General features: G+C 46.8%; 2 protein-coding genes across 5 annotated transcripts in view; one reads left to right on the top strand and one right to left on the bottom strand.

The window, feature by feature from the left end:
* The window catches only part of SAMD4A (sterile alpha motif domain containing 4A), a 216,508-nt gene that overhangs the window by 183,366 nt on the left and 10,931 nt on the right, over positions 1-22,211 (top strand). For all 3 annotated transcript variants that reach the window (XM_041758695.1, XM_041758696.1, XM_041758698.1), the window contains 5 exons: positions 869-1,202; positions 4,066-4,151; positions 9,619-9,737; positions 13,935-14,136; positions 15,495-15,621. In XM_041758695.1, the coding sequence (XP_041614629.1) occupies positions 869-1,202; positions 4,066-4,151; positions 9,619-9,737; positions 13,935-14,136; positions 15,495-15,621 (868 nt within the window). The remainder of the gene's footprint in view (positions 1-868; positions 1,203-4,065; positions 4,152-9,618; positions 9,738-13,934; positions 14,137-15,494; positions 15,622-22,211) is intronic.
* GCH1 (GTP cyclohydrolase 1) overlaps positions 1,199-22,211 on the bottom strand; it is a 123,184-nt gene continuing 102,171 nt past the window's right edge. Inside the window, exons 8-10 of one of the 2 annotated variants that reach the window (XR_005988376.1) lie at positions 16,067-16,180; positions 12,580-12,629; positions 1,199-3,955 (exon numbers count right to left, since the gene is read on the bottom strand). The gene's annotated coding sequence lies outside the window, so the exon portion shown is untranslated. Of the gene's footprint in view, positions 3,956-12,313; positions 12,630-16,066; positions 16,181-22,211 lie in introns of those variants that run through there. The other variant, XR_005988375.1, reaches the window with a different exon arrangement.

Genomic DNA, 22,211 nt, shown 5'->3' with positions numbered 1-22,211 from the left:
CAAATGGTGGGTATTTGTCATTTCTAATGGCTGAGTAATATTCCATTGTATACATAGACCACATCTTCTTTATCCATTCATCTTTCGATGGACACCGAGGCTCCTTCCACAGTTTGGCTATTGTGGACATTGCTGCTAGAAACATCGGGGTACAGGTGTCCCGGTGTTTCATTGCATCTGTATCTTTGGGGTAAATCCCCAACAGTGCAATTGCTGGGTCGTAGGGCAGATCTATTTTTAACTCTTTGAGGAACCTCCACACAGTTTTCCAGAGTGGCTGCACCAGTTCACATTCCCACCAACAGTGTAAGAGGCTTCCCTTTTCTCCATATCCTCTCCAACATTTGTTGTTTCCTGCCTTGTTAATTTTCCCCATTCTCACTGGTGTGAGGTGGTATCTCATTGTGGTTTTGATTTGTATTTCCCTGATGGCAAGTGATGCGGAGCATTTTCTCATGTGCATGTTGGCTATGTCTATGTCTTCCTCTGTGAGATTTCTGTTCATGTCTTTTGCCCATATCATGATTGGATTATTTGTTTCTTTGGTGTTGAGTTTAATAAGTTCTTTATAGATCTTGGAAACTAGCCCTTTATCTGAAAATCATTTTAGTGATCACCTCTAGATGGTAGGATTTTCAGGTGATGTACATTTTCCTCATTGTGCCTATTTGTATTTTCCAAGTGTTCTACCTGGTCTAATAGAATGATAAAACTAAGGTGATTGCATTTCCAAAGAATGTTGTGATGAAGGGGCCAGCAGCTGGGAGTCCTGTCTGGGAACCACTCGGGGCGGGGGAGGGGAGGCACTAAGGGGGAGGCCACCCCCATTGCTGATGCTAACAGAGGTCTTCTCCCTCTGACCATCCAGGACATCATCGAGGGGGGCAACCTGCGCATCCCACTCCAGGAACTGCACCAGATGATCCTGACTCCTATCAAGGCCTACAGCTCCCCAAGTACCACCCCCGAGGCTCGCCACCGGGAGCCCCAGGCTCCACACCCACCCTCACTGATGGGCCCTGAGGGCCAGAGCCCCGACTGCAAAGACAGTGCCTCGGCCAGCAGTGCCACGGCCAACGCCTCCGCTGGGGCCAGTGGTGGGCTGCAGCCACACCAGCTGAGTAGCTGTGATGGGGAGATGGCTGTCGCCCCCCTGCCGGAGGGGGATCTCCCTGGGCAGTTCACACGAGTCATGGGGAAAGGTAGAGCCTGATTCTCACGCCTCCCCCTTTTCTTCACTCACCACCACTAACCAGAGCTCCTGGTTCCTGAGGGGCTCCCCGGATGCTGGATCAACCTGTCAGGGTTGATGTCATTAGCCCATTTACAGATGATCGGAGTGAGGCTCAGAGGTCATCATTTGGATCTGAACTCTGATCCCTCTGACCCCTAAAGGCCTCTTCCTCAACCCTGTCTCCTTTCTCTTCCACTCCTTCAGACCAGGGCTTGCTGGGCCCTCCTAGTAGAGTGAGTGCTCATTGGGCCTTTGGGCCTGCGGGCAGAAGTCAGCCCTTACTACAGACCAGGCCTGGAAGGCACCACAGCCATGCCCTGTGCCTGTCTGGAGAGAAGGATAGAATTCTCATGTGGTCCTTTGGGTAAGAGCACTCTTTCTACCTGGACCGCCCTGTGCCTCCCCTGTGCATGGCACAGTGATTATGTGATTATAGTCCTTTTTTTTTTTTTTTTTAAGATTTTATTCATTCATTCGTGAGACACAGAGAGAGGCAGAGAGAGAAGCAGGCTCCCTGCGGGGAGCCCAATGTGGAACTCGATCCTGGGTCTCCAGGATCACACCCGGGCTGCCCTGATTATAGTCCTTGAAAAGTCCAATACTAGAATAATTTGTACTTGAATGTTTCACAAGAAAGTGTGATTATTTTTAAAATGTAGTGAATACCAGTTACTTCTCCTTTGGGAAGGAGAAACAATTTTTTCTTTATTGCCCAATCATTTTAAAGAATCGAGTTCTTACCAAAAGAAATGGACACCTGAGTCTTACAGGTGCAGTGAGAAACTCCCTGTGTATACATGCCCTAAAAAAGACTTAGATCCATAGAAATCTGGTTCAGAGGAGACAACTTGTAGCATCCCTTTGAGCTGAGAGGCCAGTCAGCTTGATGGCCAGGGTGAGTCCCTGGTCTCCCCCGACTCACCTCTGAGCCCTCTTAACCTCCTGACCTCCTACCTCTGAGTGGGTTCTTTGCTGGTGGGATTAGAACAGATGACCTCATGGATGAAGCTACATGTAGAGGGTGGAAACCTGAGTGTAATCCATGGTGGGTTCTGTCCTCAGAGGATCCAAACTCCTTTGGCATGGCTTCTTTTTAAAGTTGAGCTACTTTCAAATTAATTACACAATAAATTCATGTTCAGCATAAAATCAAAACTAAACAAAATGATGGAAAGTGAAGAATAACCGGTCCCCCAGGCCCTGCCATCTTCCTCCCATGAGGTGCGTGTTCTAAACAGGCTTGGCTTCTTCCTTCAGAAACTTTATAATATTCATATACAAGCACGAGTGTCCTTTTTACACACAAACAGGTGTTGTTTACATGTCTTTATGCACCTTGTTTTTCTACATTATATTTTTTAATATTTCTATCAATATCATACTGATTCTTTTTAAGATTTTATTTATTCATTTATTTGAGAGAGAACACATGAGCAGGGGGAGGGGCAGAGGGAGAAGGAGAAGCTGACTCTGCTGAGCAGGGAGCCTGCCGCAGGACTTGATCCCAGGACCCTGAGATCATGACCTGAGCTGAAGGCAGATGCTTAACTGACTGAGCCTCCCAGGCGCCCCCGGATTCTTTTTTCAAGGTTCCATACTGTTCCACGGTATGCATAAGGCATAATTTAACAGGGCTCCAATTAATGGACGTTGACGTATGTGTAGTTTTCAAGTTTTTGTTATTACAAACAATGCTATATACTGGGAATCTCTGTGCAAAGATACGATATAAATGGAATTGTGACAGACTGGTTAGGCGGGATTAGGGAGAGGAAGGAATCATGATGCTCAGGTTTCGAGCTTAAGTGCAAGACATTTCCACTTTATATATATATATATATTTATATATATACTTATATATATATATATTTAATTTTTTATTTATTTATGATAGTCACAGAGAGAGAGGCAGAGACACAGGCAGAGGGAGAAGCAGGCTCCATGCACCGGGAGCCCGACATGGGACTCGATCCCGGGTCTCCAGGATCGCGCCCTGGGCCAAAGGCAGGCGCCAAACCACTGCGCCACCCAGGGATCCCCCGACATTTCCACTTTTAATTGACATCTTTTGTCCAGCCACCTCTACCATGGCCTTCTAAACACCTCTGTCAAAATCAGAGCATCAAAGCCTCCAGGGTGAGATTAGAATAGGCCACGCTAGTGGGCCCGGGGAGAGCCCAGGGGGTGTGTGTACTCTACCCACAGAGAGTACTGCTCTGTCTTTATTCCTTCAGTTACTTGAGTGTGTAAGTGAACCTGTGGGTGTCTAAATGTGTGTTATCACTTTGAAAAAATAACTCTCCAGTGACTGAGCAGGCATCCTGCTCCTGTGTGTGCCCACACATCTCACAGCCTCAAAGATGTGCAAGAGCCTGAATCCTCCAGATGAGGCGCACAGTTCATCCGGCAAGTTATGGAGATTGCTCTCTGATAAGGTCGATGGTCTTTGATGCCTTTGAACTACCTTCTCAAAAGGAGCCTCTTTCAGAGATGGAGCTCAGGACATGGCCACATTCTTCTTCTCCCAGAGTGTCTGTCTGAGGCCGGATTGCAGAAGGCTTAATATAGAATGGTATGCCTGGAATTAACCAAAGGGGCTTCTCGAGGCGAGGGCTCCTGTGGTGACCAAGCCTTTGACTTCAATGGAATGAGGAGTCTTCTGGCCTTTTTTGTGAACCTTACGTAAAGCCACAGGCACACATACTTCTCAAAATATTAGTCCTGAAAGGAAATCGGGGGCGGATCTCAGAGATTAGAATGGGTATACATGTTTCTAACTCTTCTTTTCTTTTTTCTGTTTTTTTGTTTTGTTTTTGTTTTTTAATTCACAGTGTGCACACAGCTCTTGGTCTCCAGACCTGATGAGGAAAATATAAGTTCCTATTTACAGCTCATAGACAAGTGTCTAATTCATGAGGTGAGTAGTAATGGGTTTCACAAAATTGTTGTCTCATTGTTTAGAAAGGGTTCTCAGCATTTCTGTGATGTGATCATTTGGGTCTCCAACAACTTGTTTCTGAAGGGTAGAGAGGCATTAATAATACTCTGGGCAGAACTCGGCTATGGTGGCTTCAAACCTAAGCAACAGCTTGTGATACTTGGGTATCTAGAGAGTCATCCAGACTAAGCTCTGATGTGAGGGTGAATGCCTGAGAGAAACTTCTGGTGCCAGAAGAATCCCTGAGTGACTAAGCCTGGCAGGTAGTTATCACACAGCCCTGCCACCTAGCCTTGGTGTTTAACAGTCTTTAAAATTTTGTGTTGAGATATTTTGCCATTTGGCTCAGGGCAACTTGGGAGAAGGTTGGAGAGTGTGCAAAAGAAATGATGTGTTTGTGTTATGTTCTGTGTGGTTCGATTCGGGATTTTTATAGGAACATGTCCCTTTGAAGAAGGACTGAGGCAGGCTGGAGCTGTGCCCCATTAGACTTAGTACTAGCACAATCTCCCTGATGGAGCCAGGTGGATCCTGGGTGCTGCTGGCTAGGGCAGCCACCTTCCCTGGAAGCTGCCCTGAAGCACATGTGGAGACAGGGGCTTGTGCCTCAGACCCAAGACTTTGGGAGCACCCCCTCCAAAGAGTCACAGAGATAAGAGTCACAGTGTAGGCTTTGGATAAACTTCACAGCACTGAAGTCTTTTGTGGAATTTTAATGTTAGAATAAGATGGTAAAGGCCAGGCAGCCCGGGTGGCTCAGTGGTTTAGCGCTGTCTTTGGCCCAGGGCATGATCCTGGAGACACAGGATTGAGTCCCACATCAGGCTTCCTGCATGGAGCCTGCTTCTCCCTCTGCCTCTCTGTCTCTCTGTCTCTCTCTCTCTCTCTCTGTCTCTCTCTCTCTCTGTCTCTCTGGGTATGTCTCATGAATAAATAAATAAAATCTTTAAAAAAAAAAAAAAAGATGGTAAAGGCCCCTAACTCTGCTCACATTTGCTGAGTTGGCATTCAGAGCCCCAGAAGTGCAGTGAAGGGAAACACCCAGCACAGAGGTCTGTCCCCCTTCCTCACCACACCGCTCACACTGTCCCCACCCTGCCAGCTGCCACACAGGCACATCTGTCTAAGGCCAGTTCGCTAGGCCCTCCACCTGTCCACAATCTGACTACCCAGTACCCTCACAAACAGGTTATGGTCTCCTTCTGGGTTTCCTTCCCAGCCACTGCCCCACAATCCCCTGAACTCTCCCTTTTTTGCTATTTTCTTTCTCAACAGTGCAAATTCTTGTGTGGCCTTCTCTCCAGCCCCTAACTCACCCTTTGGTATTTTTAATCCTGATACCGCAAGTGTTTTGGCCAGCAAAAAGCGACAGGAAGAAGAGAAGGCAAGGATGTGTTAAAGGATTTTAGAACTCCTTCATTCCGTGGATCTAGATTAAATGCCTAGGCCCTGTCCCTGGCTAGGTAGCTAGCTTATGGTGTGAGGGTAGTGAAAGGTAAAAGAAAACCAGGTGATCACACACATGAAGATAAGGCTGTTCGGGCATCCCATGGAGCCCAGATGAGGAGCAAGGCCACCAAACCCAGAACCGGAAATGGCTTTTCCTCAGAGGAATTGCTTCCAAGCTGGGCCCGAAAGGCAAGCTGCAGTTGTGGTGGTAAAGACTCAATATGTAAGGAGGTAGGAATGCCGCAGGCAGAGAGAACAGCCTTTGGAGGGCTCTGTCTTACTAGGAACATTTGGAGTGGGCTTTGAGGGGCCTGAGCAGGGGAGGATTTAAACTTCTGTAAAGCAAACTAGAGCCTTGCTTCCTCTCCCATGCCCATGCTCACACTTAGCCTTCAAGATACTGGAGGACGCATTATAAGTTACTTTCCATCTTGCCTCAAGTCTGCTGAGCCCACAAGACAAAATAATGAGCCCTCCAGCTGCCTCTGTTGGACGGTGCACACACTTCCTAATTGGCCTCCGCCAGCCCTGAAGCTGTAGCCTGATGCTTCTCACCTTCCTGCCATCATGCATGCCCTCCCTGGGCAGCCTGGCTCTCCTTTCCATTTCCTTAGAATATTTAGGAAATGCCTGGGTTTTTTTTCTCCCTGCCTGCCCAAGTGATTAAATGCAAAGATGGCACCGCATGGACTCATCTGCTGGCAGGCGGCCCCAATTGCAGTAGAGGAGCCTCTGGCTGATGGGAGTCATGAGCAGAAAGGAGCTCATGCCATGTCTGCTTGCCTGAATTTATGTCAGGATGGAGGGGCCTGCACTCTGCTTTGGAAGGGAAAATGTTGTGCAAGACTTATTATTTTAGTTCAAGAAAGAGGAAACGTGTCTGCATAATTTTCCACAGGCTCAGGTTATTCTATGTGGGCAGAACACACTCTCCCTCTGAGGCCCCATTGAAGCACGCAGTCTCCATCCCTGGCTGAATTTCACCTGAGCTCCATGAAACAGGACTCCCTTTCACAGTCTGAATATGCCATTCCTTAGCTAACTGGACGGGAGGGTGTTGACCAAACCTAGACACCTTCCTTCCTCCCCAGGATCAAAGGGACCAATTCCCTAGAGCAGCAAAAGGGAGGAAAGGAAAGTTCTGAATTTCATTTCTGAGATCAATCACTTTGTCTCCTGGATTATAATCCCTGGCTTCTTGCCTCCTCGCCATCTCGAGAAGTTTCTATAGAGATGGGATCTTGACCCATTATGAGCCTTTTGATGCAGCCACAAAATCTATAGGGCATATCCTATACATCTTCCTCTAGACAGACTCATTGGTTTGGCCCTGACAGGAAAAGAAGACTCAGAAGTGGCTGACTGGCTATGTCAATCTGTATAATAGAAGCTTCCATCCCCTCCAGTCCCTGAGGACGCTGCTACCAGCCCAATCTAGAGTTGCCAGTAGAATGGCTGAGGTGAGGGGTTAGCCATCCTGGCTGGTAGCAGAGCTCTCACAATGGAGGGCTACTTTGCAGGCACACACAGAGACCAGCTTTTGGAAATCCCTCATTGCCAGCCATGATCTAGCTCCTCTCCATGCCTCTCAGATGCAGTCTCCAGGACCAATCTCCAGGACCAAGAAGTGGCCATCACACTTACCAACCATGGCTGAGGGGCTTAATCCTATCTGCAGCCTGGAACTAAATAAGCCTGATACCCAGTTCTGAGTGAATGAGCTCACCTCCCTGGGTGGTGGCAGGGTATAAATATTTCCATCTTCTTGGATGTTCTTTGCCACCACCGGACATGTCATGTATGAAGTGGTGTCCTTGGAGGCACTTTGAATGCCTGTCTATAAAGTGAGCCATTTCCTCTTTTGTCAATTGGAAACTCAGGCCAGCTGTCCTTCAGGCTGGGCTCCAGACCCAGCCCGGTATTATAGTTTTAAGAACTTGAAGTCATTTGTTGGGACTAAAGGTGATTGTCGAATGCCAAATATGGCATATACCACCACTATAAAGGGCTGGTCTGTGCAACCACAAAAACCTGGTTAGATTATCTACGAGCCACAGTTATTGAACCATTAACTAAGAGCCAGGCATGTCCTACGTAGTCTAAGTGCATTTCATGTGTTATCTCATTTAACCCTTACAACATCTCTTTGAGGGAGATGTTATCCTGGGTTTTTAGAAGGAACAGTGTCAGGTAAAGGAACTTGCTTAAGGGTGTGCAGGGATCTGAGCCCTGCCCATATCATACATCCCGAGCCTTCCTTTGACCACCTGCACTGGACTCTCTTCTCCCGAGTCATCTAGATTAGTAACCCTGCATCCTGTGTTCTCACTCAAACTTTGGCAGAATAAGCCAGTCAAAAGCAGAATCTATCCATCTCTTTCTTTATTCGTCCAGCAGAAATGCTTGCCTTTCAGGTTTTTAGAGGCATCCGTGTATAGTTGGACATTCGCCAAGCATTGCCAACAAATGAGAAGGGACCACAAAGTAGAACCATGTCCTCACCTCGTACCCATGAGACCATCCCACCATGTACCTTATGTGGTGTCCACCTCTTTAGGGAGGCCTGGAGTCCCTTGATTGGGTAGCCCTCCTGGATGAATATGCTTAAAGGCACCTGGCTAAGGTCATCCAGGAGGAAGGGGTTTGCAAGACAATAATTTTTTCACAATATAACTAACATCTTTTTGCTTTTGTTCACATAGCTCTCCTATGTTTAGAACCTTAAAGATTAAATGTCATCAGGAGAAAATTAAGCTGTCATGTTTTCTCTATTTAAGGAATCTGTTTCCTTTATGGGAAAGAGTCATATAGTCTGCTACTCTAAGTAATAGTTTATTGCTACTTAAAGGAATTCACGTTTTATTGACAAAACTATATGGGTATGTTATCTCCATCACTGTTACTGCTAATCAATCAAATCTGATGGATCTCTCACAACTTGTGGGCCACAGTTCTAGGCACCTGACAGGGCATTCCTATATTGCATGTAGGATCCTCAAACCATCTAGAATGCTGCATGTCCATGTTCCATTTGCAACAGAATTACCAGGGCACTTGCTGCAAACATCTTCTGGACTCCTGTCTGCATCTATTAAATCAGGCTCTAGGTGTGTAGGAAGGGGCCTAGGAAACTGCATTTAATAGTCTTGAGGGATTTTATATGACAGATTTGAGAGTCTCTGCCTTAGGGACTCATTACCCCTGTAAAGTCATTCCCCCAGGCTTTAGCGTACAAAAAAAAAAAAAAAGATATAGATGACAGTGTGTTACAAAGCAGGCAAAACTCCCCCTCAATGCCAATTTTACTAAAAATATTTGAGAAGGCATCAGATCTACCCATTTTCCTAGACTTTAGGCAAAGTTTAGGTCAGGATTGGTGCACTGGGATTTTTGTAGGGTATGGGGCCCCTTGAGATTTCTCAGCAAAGCCCTGTGCCCTACAAAAACCCCAGCGCACCAAACCTGATCTATAGTATATAAGATAGGATAGGATAGGATAGGATAGGATAGGATAGGATAGGATAGGATAGCAGAGACTATACTCCATTGTTTGAAAACCTACAGACCACTCTAGGCTAACCACACACCATCAAGCAGATTGATTTTTGGAATGGTTTAGCATTTCCATTGATTATGAAAATAAAGGGGGCCTGCAAAAGCTAGAGTATTTAACAATCCATTTTGCAATTCATTCCTGGTTAATCCAGAATAGAGTCAGGAAGAGGAAGGTGAGTGTGGATCTGCCAGAAATGCAACCAAAACAAGCGTTGTAAAAGCTTAATGCATATACTTTACCAGGTACCTCCAATGTCAAATAACTTGCATTGTCAGTACAGATGGCTCCCAAGTGAAACTGACTGCTGTTTGGACCAGGTGGGAAACAGGTGAAGAAAAGACAGCTGCAGAGACTCTGATGTCCTCCCGCCTATTAATTGTGTGTTCCTCCCCCTAATGCCAGGCTGCGCCACCCATTAAAAAGTCCTGTTTGTTTTTGCAGGCATTTACAGAGACTCAGAAAAAAAGATTGTTGTCATGGAAACAGCAGGTGCAGAAGCTCTTTCGGTCTTTCCCTCGGAAAACCCTTCTAGACATATCAGGATATCGACAGCAAAGAAAGTATGTTGGGATTTCATTCTTTTCAATGCCTGGTGGTTCCCTGGTGCACCCTTGCCTGCCTGGGTCCCTGGGCAGGACAATGGCAGGGCATCATTCCTTGTCCACAAAGATGCCCCGTGGGGAGTTCCAGATCACATTTCTTAAACAGATGGGGTTGGGAGAAGGCTACAGAGAGAACGTGTTCCCAGAAAGAAAACTGAACGTGATCTTCTGTAACGCATTTTACGTGATCAAAATGACGATAATAGTCCAGATGGGCATCAAGGGGAGATGGGTATGATTGAGTGAATGCCCACAAAACACTTTGTGACTTATCCACAAAGGGGGGCCCTGAGAGGACAAAAATGGGTTGTTCTATCAGCACCTTACGAGGTAGTGTCATTTTTTTCTCTCTTCTCGCTGCAGACTAGCTAATTATAGTTGGTGGCAGGGTGAAGAGCCCAATGCTGGTCTATTTTGGTCTGAGCTGCAATCTAAGAGTGGAGCAGTACCATTCTTGATTTTTCATAGTACTTCAGCTTCTTGGATGCAGTTAAAAATAAGCCTTGTTGTACTTTAGAACCCATTACCTTAATCTGGTTTTAAATTGAGGAATCCAATTGCATATTACAGGTGAATTACAATGTGACAATCTGGGGGAGGCGTCAAGGGGGGAGATGTAGGTTCCTGAAGCCTTCAACAGTGACAGACAGTTTGGCGGGGGGGGGAGACAAAAGAATGATGGTATAAACATCCTGAAAAATCAACTTTCTGTTTTACATTTTTAAACATTAGCAGATAAATAATCTTTTCGTTTGCACCTAAAAAGTTCTGAATTAATTTCTCAGTGCATATGTAGAAGCTCTGTGTTGTTAAAATTTCTGGCATTTATTTGCATAAGTGTGCCTTAAAACATCACTGCTTTATATTATTTAAGGGAGATAAGGACAGTTGGGATTTATGAAAAGTTTTCATTAAAGACTAATGTAAAAATTAAAGTGTTATCACATTCCAGCATATATAACACTGTTATTTTTTAAACGAACATTTAGCACTTACCGTGTGCCAAGTGGTATCCAAGCATTTTAGGAATATTAATACATTGAATCCTTGCAACAACTATATGAGGTAGAGTTGCTATTATTAACTCCAATTTACAGAGGAATCGGTAGGCAGGGGTATCTAGGATTTGGACCAGGCAGGCCAGCACCAGCTGCAGAGTCTGCTCTTCTAACCGCTACAAATGCCAGGCCGAAAAAGTAGTCAGGCAGAGTGGCATGCTGTATGGCAGCTCCCTCCCTCAAGTTCCCTGGGTAGATGAACTGGACCACCTGTGCACCCTGAGGATTCCCAGGGACCCAGGTGAAAGGCCAGGCCTGCTACCCTGGGAACCGTTGCCTTCCCAGGCTCTCTCTCTCTCTTCTTATAAGGGCAGCAATATATCTCTCAAGTGAGAGGACAAGATTCCAGACCCCTCTTGCAAAACCAGGCCCTCAGGACACAAGTTCCAAGAGGAAGAAGGAATTTAGAGGATAAAGAGGAAGACAGCTTTTTAAGCTTTGCTTCTCCCCAAAGTGTCATCCCCTGCCTCTGTCTGCTCTGTTTTGTCCTTGGTCCATATCAGAGTTCTCATTAACCTTGACCTCTCTGGAGTGTTATTAACTAACGTTTGTATTGGGCTACCCAAGGTTTGCCGTATTGGAATCTTAAGGGACCTGTTGTTATTGATTTGATAAGGATGAATTCAATCATCAATTGTGGATGTTCAATTGGAAGTTGCTAAAGTGCTAGAAAAATAATTTGTTCTCATTAGCTATTACTTCTGGGATCTTTTTGTGCTATTAATCTGCTTTGAAAATCTGTTTCTCCCATAATACAAAGGTAACTGCAGCCCAGCCCCTGCCTGAATGATCACAAATCCCAAATTAAGTGATTCTTATTAATGTTATTTTATCAGCCTTTTCATGCATTTCAAGGTAATGAAATCAGTTGGCTAGATTTCGGCAAGCAGAGAAAGACACAGATGGACAGAGCAAAAGAATGAGAAATGAACATTGAATTGTCACTTTGTTCTCTCCCCAGAAAGAATGATTAGGTCATTAAGCCTAGTGGTCTGAAGTAACCTAAGGTTGCCAGCAGTGGTAACCCTCAACTCTGGCTTTGTAATAACCAACTAAGGATGTCACAGTAGGGCCCCACAGTCATTAGAAAGATGACTTAGCCAAATTCTATCCCCTATCCCTACCCCAAAATGTGCTGGGCTCTATGTGCCACGTGCCGCCCAGCTCATGCATCCTAACTATAGGAGTCTCTAGAGCCATCATTTCTTCAGTGACTAAGTGTCCCATACCAGAATCCTCTGCCCACATCATATTGCTCAAGAATATAATCTTGCCTTCCTGGAAGCACAGATCATTTTAGCATCACTCATTGACTACTGTACTTTGCATATGAAATAACTTTTTAAAAATCCGACCAAAAAGGAAAATGAGCAAAAAAGCTATCTGCACTAAATAAAGTCTTAGAATACTGAATCATCTGCCAGGTGGCCAATATTCCAACTCCAAAAAACCAAAGGACAAGTTTTCATCCTTGTTTCCACCTGTCTTAGATCTCAGACTGTCCTTCCTCCAAAAGAGGTCTCATAGATCATGTGAAATTACTTTTACCCTCTCCTGGCCCAAGTTTCTTCTTTCAAACCAAAAGAAGGTGTGGGAAAAAGGATGAGCTAGAGATCTAGAACCCATAAGTGTCCTCACCACATGTAGGTGAGTCCCTGACAGGAATCAGGAATCTTTTTCTTGGTCACAAAAACCTGGAAGTGGAATGACACAAGCCCAGAAATGAGTTGCAGCCAGCTCACCTGTGGAATTCTCTTCTCTGCCTCCTCCCCCGCCAGGAAATATAGGCATTCTGGGGAGAAGAGAAACATTATCTGAGATCAACTGTGCTAATGGCTTAGATAACACACACACACACACACACACACACACACCTCTTCCTCAAGAAATGACCATTTTGCAGCACCACCACCACCCCCCCCACCAACCCCCATCATTTTCAACTGCTTGAACTACGTCAGCCTTGTCTCCTCACAGGCTTAGTATAGGCCTCCCTTGTGTGGCTGGGAAAGCAAGTCTGTTCCATCTTGTGGCCATTGGAGGTAAAGCATTTCGAGTTAAAGATCAGCAAATGACTAAAGCTGACTCTTCTTGGAAGGAATGTGCTGGTTCCTGAAACCCTACTGGCTGCTGTGTACTGTCCCAGAACCTGAGGCATGTTAGAGAAGGATGAGTTCTTGGGCGCTGAGGTCACTGGAGCAGTGGGAGCACAGTGTCCGAATGCGAAGCCAAGGGTCCCTGGCGGCCTCCGAGAACACAGGACCTCTTTGGCTTTCTTCAGGGAGGCTCTGTGGAGCAGGGAGCTGTCGATGTCCTAGGTCCAGAGCACTTGCAAACATCATCTCCGTTCTCCTTCCCTACTCTCAACCTGGGAATCAGAACCCCAGACATGGGGTCAAGTCTTCCACAGGGAAAAGCATCATGATGGCAGAGACCCATTCGTACATTCAGCCTGCATTCACTGTGCTGGGAGCTGATTCAGGCATGGGACATGCAGGATTGGTGAGGACAGTCACCATCTTTTCTCTCTTGGAGCTCACATCCTAGTGGGGCTCCCAGGCTACTCTCTGCAAGTGTGCTATGCAACATCAGAAATAGACTGTGGGGTGACAGAAGGAGCACTGATCCTGGCTCTGCGGCTTTTGTGCTGTGTGGCTTCGTGCCAGGCACATAAGTGCTCAGGGCCCTGGGACCCAGCATGGGAGATAGCTGAAAAGCACATTGGTCAACCTCCTAGGCTCGTATTTTAGCACCATCCCCCACTGCTTGTGGGACCTTTACAAAATTGCAAAGCCCTCTGTTTTCTTTCCCCAGCTGTAAAACGGGAGAGAGTACCTGCTTCACAGGTTGTCTCATGAGGACTGAAGAATCAATGTAAAAAGCCCAGGATGGTGCACAGAGTGGTCACTCTCAGATGTCTCTTAGCTGTCATTTTAATCATAGCCCTTTCCTGATACAGAACTACCCTGTGCCCCTGAGAGACCTGCGAACTGTCTACACATATGCAGATTCCCAGGAGGCATCCTGCCGGCAGCCAGGGGTTTGGGAAGGGCTGCGGGTGACTGACAGGGTTTCACTTGTCCATTCTCTCTCACAGCCGCGGCTTTGGGCAGTCCAACTCCCTCCCGACAGCCGGCTCTGTGGGTGGCGGTATGGGCCGACGGAACCCACGCCAGTACCAGATCCCCTCCCGGAACGTCCCTTCTGCCCGCCTTGGCCTCTTGGGCACCAGTGGATTTGTCAGCTCCACCCAGCGCAACACCACAGCCAACCCCACCATCATGAAACAAGGAAGACAGGTGTGTTCTGCCCCAGGGAGGAGGGTGGGCAGCCTGAAGCTCGGCTTGAGGCTTCAGGGTCTATATCCCTACATGACCCCAAGGTGAGCAGAGGAGCGGAGGAGGGCTGCACTGAGATACAGTTGTCCTTGTGCTCAGAGGTAACCAGGTAACCAACGTGCCATCACGTCTTCCCTGGGAGACGGAGCAATGCCCTGGCTGCACTTGGCTTCATGGGGATTTAATTAGATGCCCTATGACCACTTTAACCTTTAACCTTGGGGGCTCTGTGCATTCGAGCCTTAAGGAGGAAATACAAGACCTATCTTGGATTTGCCTTGCTTGACCTGCCCCAGCAGACTTCACCACCTCCCAGATGTGGGTTCCAGAGACGAGCAGCTAAGGAGCTTTCTTAGCCTTTTTATTCACAGCAAATAGCTCCTTTGTCATGGTCCCAACTGTGGTAGAAAATCCAAAGAGGAGCCTGAGAGGCTATCAGAGAGAGAATTGGAATATTCTCTGCCTATTCAAGGCCAGGCTGCCCAGAGGTCTTTACTGTGGGATTTAGAGCTGACTTCTATCCAAAGGCTTCTCACCCACCAGTCCTGTTCTCCCTACCCTGCCCGATGCCTTCCATCAGTGTGTCCAGCTTTGTGGGGCTCTGCAGGTTGGGGCTGGGACCGGAGGGATACAAGTTGGTCTGGGTTGTCATGAGAAACCTAAGGGATGATAGATTGGTTTAAAAACAGGAAAAACAGCTCCAGGTAAAATGAGCAGGATTTATTTTCCAGGGCATATACAACAGCGTAGGAGAAAGCCCCACTTTCTGACCGTTGTGGGAAGCCCCAAATCAGTTCAAGAGGAAGTCACCACTAGGACACCCGCATAATAATAAACGCAAGCTAAGTGTGCCAGCTCATTGCCAGCTGAAAGATTCTTTTTTCTCCCCCTCGCTTTGTAGTAAGTTGTAAGACTCTCAAAAAGAAAATCAACTGAGAGCCCTGAAATAGTTTGTGCTCTTCGTTGCAAACATTTATAGAACTCTTCCCATCTGAAAAAAAGTGATAGGAAAAGCAAAGGCAACAAAAGGAATAAAAAGAGTTTCGGAGATAGTGAGGAAGAGAGCTGTCCAGATTAAGCTAGGGTTGAGCAAGGCCTGGGGCTTGGAGAGGGGGAGAAAATGAATGGACTCTAAACCCCTTCTCTATAAATATGTAGATGTGTAGCATGAGCTTGCCAGGCCTCTTCCAGAAGTTAGCAAAGGGTTCTCCAGGGGTATTTGCCTCTTGAATTCTGGCTGGCTGCCCTGCTCCACACCCCCTCCTCCCCTGACCCCAAGGCGTCTGGACTAATGGCTCTCCGTTTGCATTTCTCACTAGAACCTCTGGTTCGCCAATCCTGGGGGCAGCAACAGCATGCCAAGCCGCACCCACAGCTCAGTCCAAAGGACCCGCTCGTTGCCCGTGCACACTTCTCCGCAGAATATGCTGATGTTCCAGCAGCCAGGTAAGGCCCTGTCCTTGATCTCTCCCCCTCTCCTCCCCTTGACATGGAGGGGAGGCCAGGATGCCAAAATAGATGCCCCTGTGAACCCAGCCGGAAAGTGCTTAGCCTCGACTGTCACCACGCATTCTTTTGAGCTTATAGAAGCCTTTCCTTTTTTAAACTGTGCCTTGCCAGCATGAATAGCGGCTGGTTGGCTGGGAGCCAGCACATGGAGCCCCAGAGCCGGTTGCAATCTGACGGGGATATTTTTGATACTAGTCATATTTCTAGATTGATTAAACCAGAGATATCACTGGAGGGTATCTGGGGGAGTTGGGAGGGGTTCCATGTGTCGTGCGCATGTGTGTCTGTGTGTGTGTGTGCTTTGTGTGTATGTGGGAGGATGTGCAGAAAGTGAAACAGAAGAAGAGAAAACTTTGATGGCACTGACAGCTAAGAGACTTACCTCTGGTTTGGGAGTACCTTGCAAATGTGACTTATCGGACCAGCCATCTTCCCTTTACTTGGCTCAAGAGCAACTTGGTGCACTTCAAGTCAGCTGCACCTCTCCCCATGCCTCCTGAAACAGAGTAACCAGAGTTATGCACAGTTAACAACTGCTTGCACACTTCATCTATGCAGACAGTGACCTCAAGGATCCATGAGTAATATAAAGCCATGCAAACAATTACTACATCAATATTGATGACTCTCTAAGTGGGAAAAATCAGACAGGTACAGGTGCTGTACCTGTAAGAAAAGACCCACCCTAGGCAAGAGACATGCTCTGTACAATAAGTCTATAGGAGTTCCAGGAGAGGAAATGTCACTATGGCCGGGGTGGGCAAGAAAATTTCTTTGAATTGGAGCTGAGCTTCAGGGGACAGAGAATGAAGAGGTGGAAGGAGGAGGGTGGAGTTACAAGCAGAAGGAGACAAGGGAACACGACTGCAATCATACGAAGTGCCTCAGTGAGTTCCAGAAGCTGTGGCTGAGCCAAAGGGTCAGGCTGCAGTAGCCCCGAGTAGACCAAGGAGCCAGAAAGATTGTGGCTGATGAGGTGGGCTCTGAACTCAAGGCTGAGGAGCTCCGACACCAGCCACTCTCCATGGGGAATGTATGGAAGATTTTGGGTAGGAGTGTGCATAAAGGAGTGAGAGAAAGGCAGCAGTAGAGGTGGGGAGATGCAGAGGAGGAAGGGGAGGTGAGGAGCCACCACAAAGTAAGGTGTGTCAAGAAAGGAAGATGGTCCAGATGCCTGTTTAAACTTGCTTCTTGACTTCTAGAGCCTTTCCTGTTTGCACCCTTTTGTTTTAAAGCTCCTTTTCTCTGTTCTGATACTTGTAGCTTCCTGGAAAGAAATATTTGATAAAAGTTGGGGATTGTGAAGGTCTTCTCCCTGGGTCATGCAGTCCCAGCCTTTGTTTTCATGCAGAATTATGTATCATCCATTCCCAATAAAAGAGAATCTAGACAAGATTTGAAGACATTCTGGGCACGAGGAGATCTTTCACCTTGAACAAATATTTCACCCTGACCTCAGTCTTGAGACTGCAGCCCAGCCACCTTGCAGAGCCCTAGCATAGCCAAGCACTCTCTTTCTCCTTCAGGCCCTATACACTTGGAGCCTTCTTGCTCCTTTTTAACCTCTTGTACCTTCTTTTGGCTTCTTCCAAGTCCTCAGTCCTCTGTTCTCACCATACCTTTCCCACATTCGCCCATCTTAAATGGGAAGAGCAGACCCACCAGGAAGAGGTGGGCCATCCCTAGGAGGACTATTTGAATTTGTAGACACAGATACTTCATCTGCACCTTTGTTGCTTGCTCATGCTCAGGGCTACTAGGACCCTAAGATTATTTCTACCCTCTGCCCAGGAAGCCTCTTGTTCCCAGAGTTAAAAAATCAAATAATACAGAAGGGCTTTTAAGGAAAAGTGACTGTCCCCTTCCTCTCCCCATCTCCGCCCAATCTCATCTCCCAGAGACAGCCACTTAATAATGATTTTCAGTTTTCCTTCTCCCTGAGGAAGCAGCCTCATTCACAAGTAGGCCCATCTAACTTCCTCAGCCAGGCCCAGACAAAGTTTCTCAGGGATGGGCCTTGACCCTCAAAGCAGCACATCCTTATTAGTTCAGCAGGCGTCTAGGGGCTGGTGGCCAGGGGGCAGGACCAAATTCTACATATCAGATCAGGGAGTCAAAATTAGGAAGGTACCAAGTGGCTTTCATCTTTACCCAAGCAGCAGTAATAGTAACACAAAATCGAATAGAGATATATAAACCCTAAATTAAATCCTCAGAAAACTGTGTTACAGTACAGTATAGTGGCTTCCTCCTGGCCATTAAATGTTTTCAGAACATCCATGTTAAAACACATGGGTAAATCCTGAAGACTAAAATTCATTCTAAGAAAGTTTTGATTCTGTAAACTTAAAATACTTCCATTAAAATGATGGAAAACATTAAATGTCTCCAGAATACATAGAAAAGTCTGGGAGCTAGAACAAGCCCCCAAGTTAGGAGCTAGAACAAGCCCCCAAGTTGTGCATCAGCTGATCAGTCACCTGGCTTGAGTTTGCAAGATGATCTAATCTTTCATGGATCTATAGGGTTTGTGGACCCCCTAGGAGGACATGTTTGGGGTAGTTTTTTAATTCATTCCCAGAGGGACAGATTTTAGATGTTTCCCAGAACAAACCAAGAGAGCTACTAAGTTTAGATTGCTGCCTCTCACTGGCCTCTGGCATGAGTAAGAAACACTAACCTGGTCCTCCCAAAGCAAGGGAGAGAGGGTCTGATAACACTCACCAGTGGAGTGACTTTAGCTCAGAACAAGTGTGGTGCCTGGTGTGGTCACATTCCCCCAAAAGGCATGGTGTTTTCCCAACTGGAAAATTAGTTTGGAAATTGCTTGCAGAATGACTACGTCATCTTGGAAGCAGATCTGTTCCTGCTGACCCATGCTCAGCCACCCTTGGGATCCAGTCAGAGAGAATCTCAAAACAGCTCTGGTGTAACACTGGGAGGCCACGGAGGCTCCTCACCACCTAGAGGGCCTGACAGGAAAGGGCCGAGGGACCAGAGGCTGACTTTAAAAGAAAAGCATGAAAAAAAAAAAAAAAAGAAAGAAAAGAAAAGCATGGCGGGGATCCCTGGGTGGCGCAGCGGTTTGGCGCCTGCCTTTGGCCCAGGGCGCGATCCTGGAGACCCGGGATCGAATCCCATGTCGGGCTCCCGGTGCATGGAGCTTGCTTCTCCCTCTGCCTGTGTCTCTGCCTCTCTCTCTCTCTGTGTGACTATCATAAATAAATTTAAAAAATTAAAAAAAAAAAAAAAGAAAGAAAAGCATGGGATCCCTGGGTGGCTCAGCGGTTTGTCGCCTGCCTTTGGCCCAGGGCACGATCCTGGAGTCCCGGAATCGAGTCCCACGTCGGGCTCCCAGCATGGAAACTGCTTCTCTCTCTCTCTCTCTCATATGAGTAAATAAATAAAATCTTTAAAAAAAAAAAAAAAACATGGGAAAGGGTAGGCTGGGCAGCCTCACAACACTACATCTCTTCCTTCCCTCTCACAAAACCATCTGCAAACTACCCTTGATGCTACACTGCCCAGATGTGAGATGGATAAGGGGCTTTACATGGCAACATTTCATGTTGTGACATATCCGTTCACCATAGCAAACCTCCCCTATGTACGAGCTCATAACTATTTCTTCCATCATTTGAATGCTGCATACATGATAGCATAGTGCCCCAAGCTGTTACCATTCATGGTCTCCTTGGTGTTTCAGATTCCTTCTGGAGAATTGCCTTTTGAAAGAGTGGGGAGAGGGAGAGTACCATCTATGCACTGGGTCCATTAGGGGAATGGAAGGGGCTGCTTTGCCAGGAAAAGACCAGAACCGGGACCCACTTAAGTACCTAATATGCATTTGCTCTCTGCCTTCTAGTAAGCCAAGGCAAACAATCCTGATCAGGACTGGCAGATAATAGGTAGGGAGGTTGGTGAATGAATCAGTTGTATCACAGCCAAGAACTGAGCTGGGCCTGTGCTCCCCTGCCTCTGAAAATCAAATTCGGAGAGACCAAGCTAGAGCAAGATGGGACAATGCTGTCTAATACCATATTCTCATCATTTTTTTGTGAAAGTATGGGTCCCAGAGGATTTTCACAGCACAAACTTCTACAGGTTTAGGAATTCTGTCCTATACTCCTCAGCCTCTGTTTCGTGATTTCTCTCCTCCCGGCAACCCCAGTTATCACTTAACCTAAAGACCTTCCTAGTTGTTCAACAAGTAGCCTCAGCTGTTATTGGCAAAGTAGAATTTTAGAGGTTTTTTCTTGGAATACCCCATTTCTTATTCTAAAGTACTAGAGACCCTGGCCTCTTTACCTCAGCCTCATGGACTGGGAGAGAGCTGCAGAATTGCACCACAGGTGCCACACGTGTGAGACTCAGCTAGGATGGCTGGTTTCTGCCAAGAAAAAGTCACAAGGGCTTTCCCCCCACCCCCACCCTCCCCAGGTGGATCCTACAGAAGCATTTCATTAGAAATGGATGGCTACTCCCTTCCAGAATCTTGACCCTGGGCCTGAGCGCAAAGATCTGTACTTGTGGGACTTCTGAAAGGGCACAATTATAAAGTCCCAGGTCAGCCTAGACCCTGGGCATCCTAGAACTGGGGATCCTCACTAAATACTAGAATGGTCTGATGGTCAGGGGAAAAATTCCTGGTTCTCAGAGATGTCATCTGAGTTAAGGAAACAGGCCTGCTTTACACAACAGCTGAGAAGGCTCAGTCTTTCCTTCTTGCCTTACTGAAGACATAAAACTATGTCTGCCTGGTCCATTACTGCTGGGGGGCCCAAGCTAAATGCAATGAGCCCTTGGGGGGGGGGTAGCAGAAGCCATAGCAAGAGCTATCCTGGTGGTTTGTGCATGCCTGGGTGGCAGGAGCTGCCCAAATACTTCTCTGGGGCTTTGAGAGTTCCGCCCACCCAAGCCACACTTGGCTGAGGGCTTCTAGCCTGAGATGGAAGCTGTTATCCACCCAGCTGGTCTCCCTCTGTCTTGTATGTGTGGGGAGATGCCACGGATCTGTTTTTATCAAATACACAATTAAAAAGTCACACTATTAGGAAACTCTGGAGTGTGAACATATGGGCTTCTCCCAAGACTTAGAATTTTTCAGAGCCACTGAGAGTGGTGGGGGTCATGACACCCTAGCGCACCAGAGGGAAGAGCTGAGGGAGAAAAAGCAACCATGCCAACTTTCAACCTAAAAGAGCAGCCACTAAGGTTTGGAGATTCTAGAGCGGAGAGCCCCGCATTTCTCAGCCCCCTTTTTTGAACATGCAGTCCTAGGCTTGGGAAATGGCATTTTGCTGTGTGTTGGCAAGAAATCCTGCAGCTGAAACACTTCTCTCCAAATGTCGAGCATCTTTATTTATCCAAATCTCTCCACAGTGTTTGTTTAAAGGGGAGTGCTAGAGAGTAAACTAAATTTTACAATGAGCATATGGATGGTTATAATTGCTGAGGGTTTTTTTTTTTTCATATTTGCTAACTGGCTATATATAAAACTGTGTTTCTATTTTATAGATTTCACACCCTGAAGGCTGCTAATTTTGCATGCATATGATTTTCACATGAATGGATGAAAATACTAAAATACTCTTCCCTTTGGGTTGTCTAATTGCCCCGTTCCTACTCTGAGAGCAACAGCAGGTGGGGGTGGGAGAGACCCTTCCATTTTCCCTGGCTCCCCCGGAAAGCCCAATAGTCCTCTGTTCATGAATTGGCACAGTTGCCTTTCAAACCCATTGATGCTGGAACTTGTGTCAGAAAGAACCCTATCTGCTCCCTAGTGCTTTTCATATTGATCCATTTTGCCCATCTACTCTAAGAATTTTAAACAACAGAAATGACATCTGCCTCTGAATTAGCCAGTAATAGGGAACACAGATTGCAGAGAAAACCTAAATGTATAGCTCATCAAGGAAAACAAATACTTTGGTTTAGCCACTGGTTTCAACTTCCTATCCCACTAAACCACCAACCTAACCTCATTTGTAATCCTGCCCTCCACCCCAAGTGCCCCCTGGTGGAGATTCGAAGGAGCAAGGAAATGGCCCAAGCTTGGGCCACCAGGATCCTTTCTCCCACTTACAGACTGAAGAGCTATGGCCCAATAAAGAGAAGTTTCCCCAAGTCGCATATGAGGACAGTGGCAATGTTGAGATTCCCAGGCCCTCAGAACACACGCTACTGTGTCTGCTCCCCAGCCCCCACCATAGGATTTCGCAATTCTTAGCTGTCAGAGTTTCCTTCTTTTTCATCACTCAACAGACATGTGTGAAGTGTGCCAGAAGGCCATGGCTGAGTATTATGGGAGATTCAGAGCGATATAAAAGTGCTGTTGCTGTCTGCAAGGTGCTTCCAAGCCAGTGAAAGACACTCAAAAGCTTCCCAGGATTGCGAGATCTGGGAGGTACTGACCGTGAGGTCCCCAGCAGAATGGGCTGCCTCCCACTCCAGTGGAGGAGAGACTGGAGCCTGGAGAGATAGGGAGGGTCCAGATGGTAGAGGGGGCTTAGTGGTCAGAATGTACA

The sequence above is a fragment of the Vulpes lagopus genome, chromosome 6 (genome assembly GCF_018345385.1).
Source record: "Vulpes lagopus strain Blue_001 chromosome 6, ASM1834538v1, whole genome shotgun sequence".
Taxonomy (NCBI): Eukaryota; Metazoa; Chordata; class Mammalia; order Carnivora; family Canidae; genus Vulpes; species Vulpes lagopus.
Note: the sequence above shows the minus strand (reverse complement) of the source record. Positions and strands in the feature narration are given on the sequence as shown.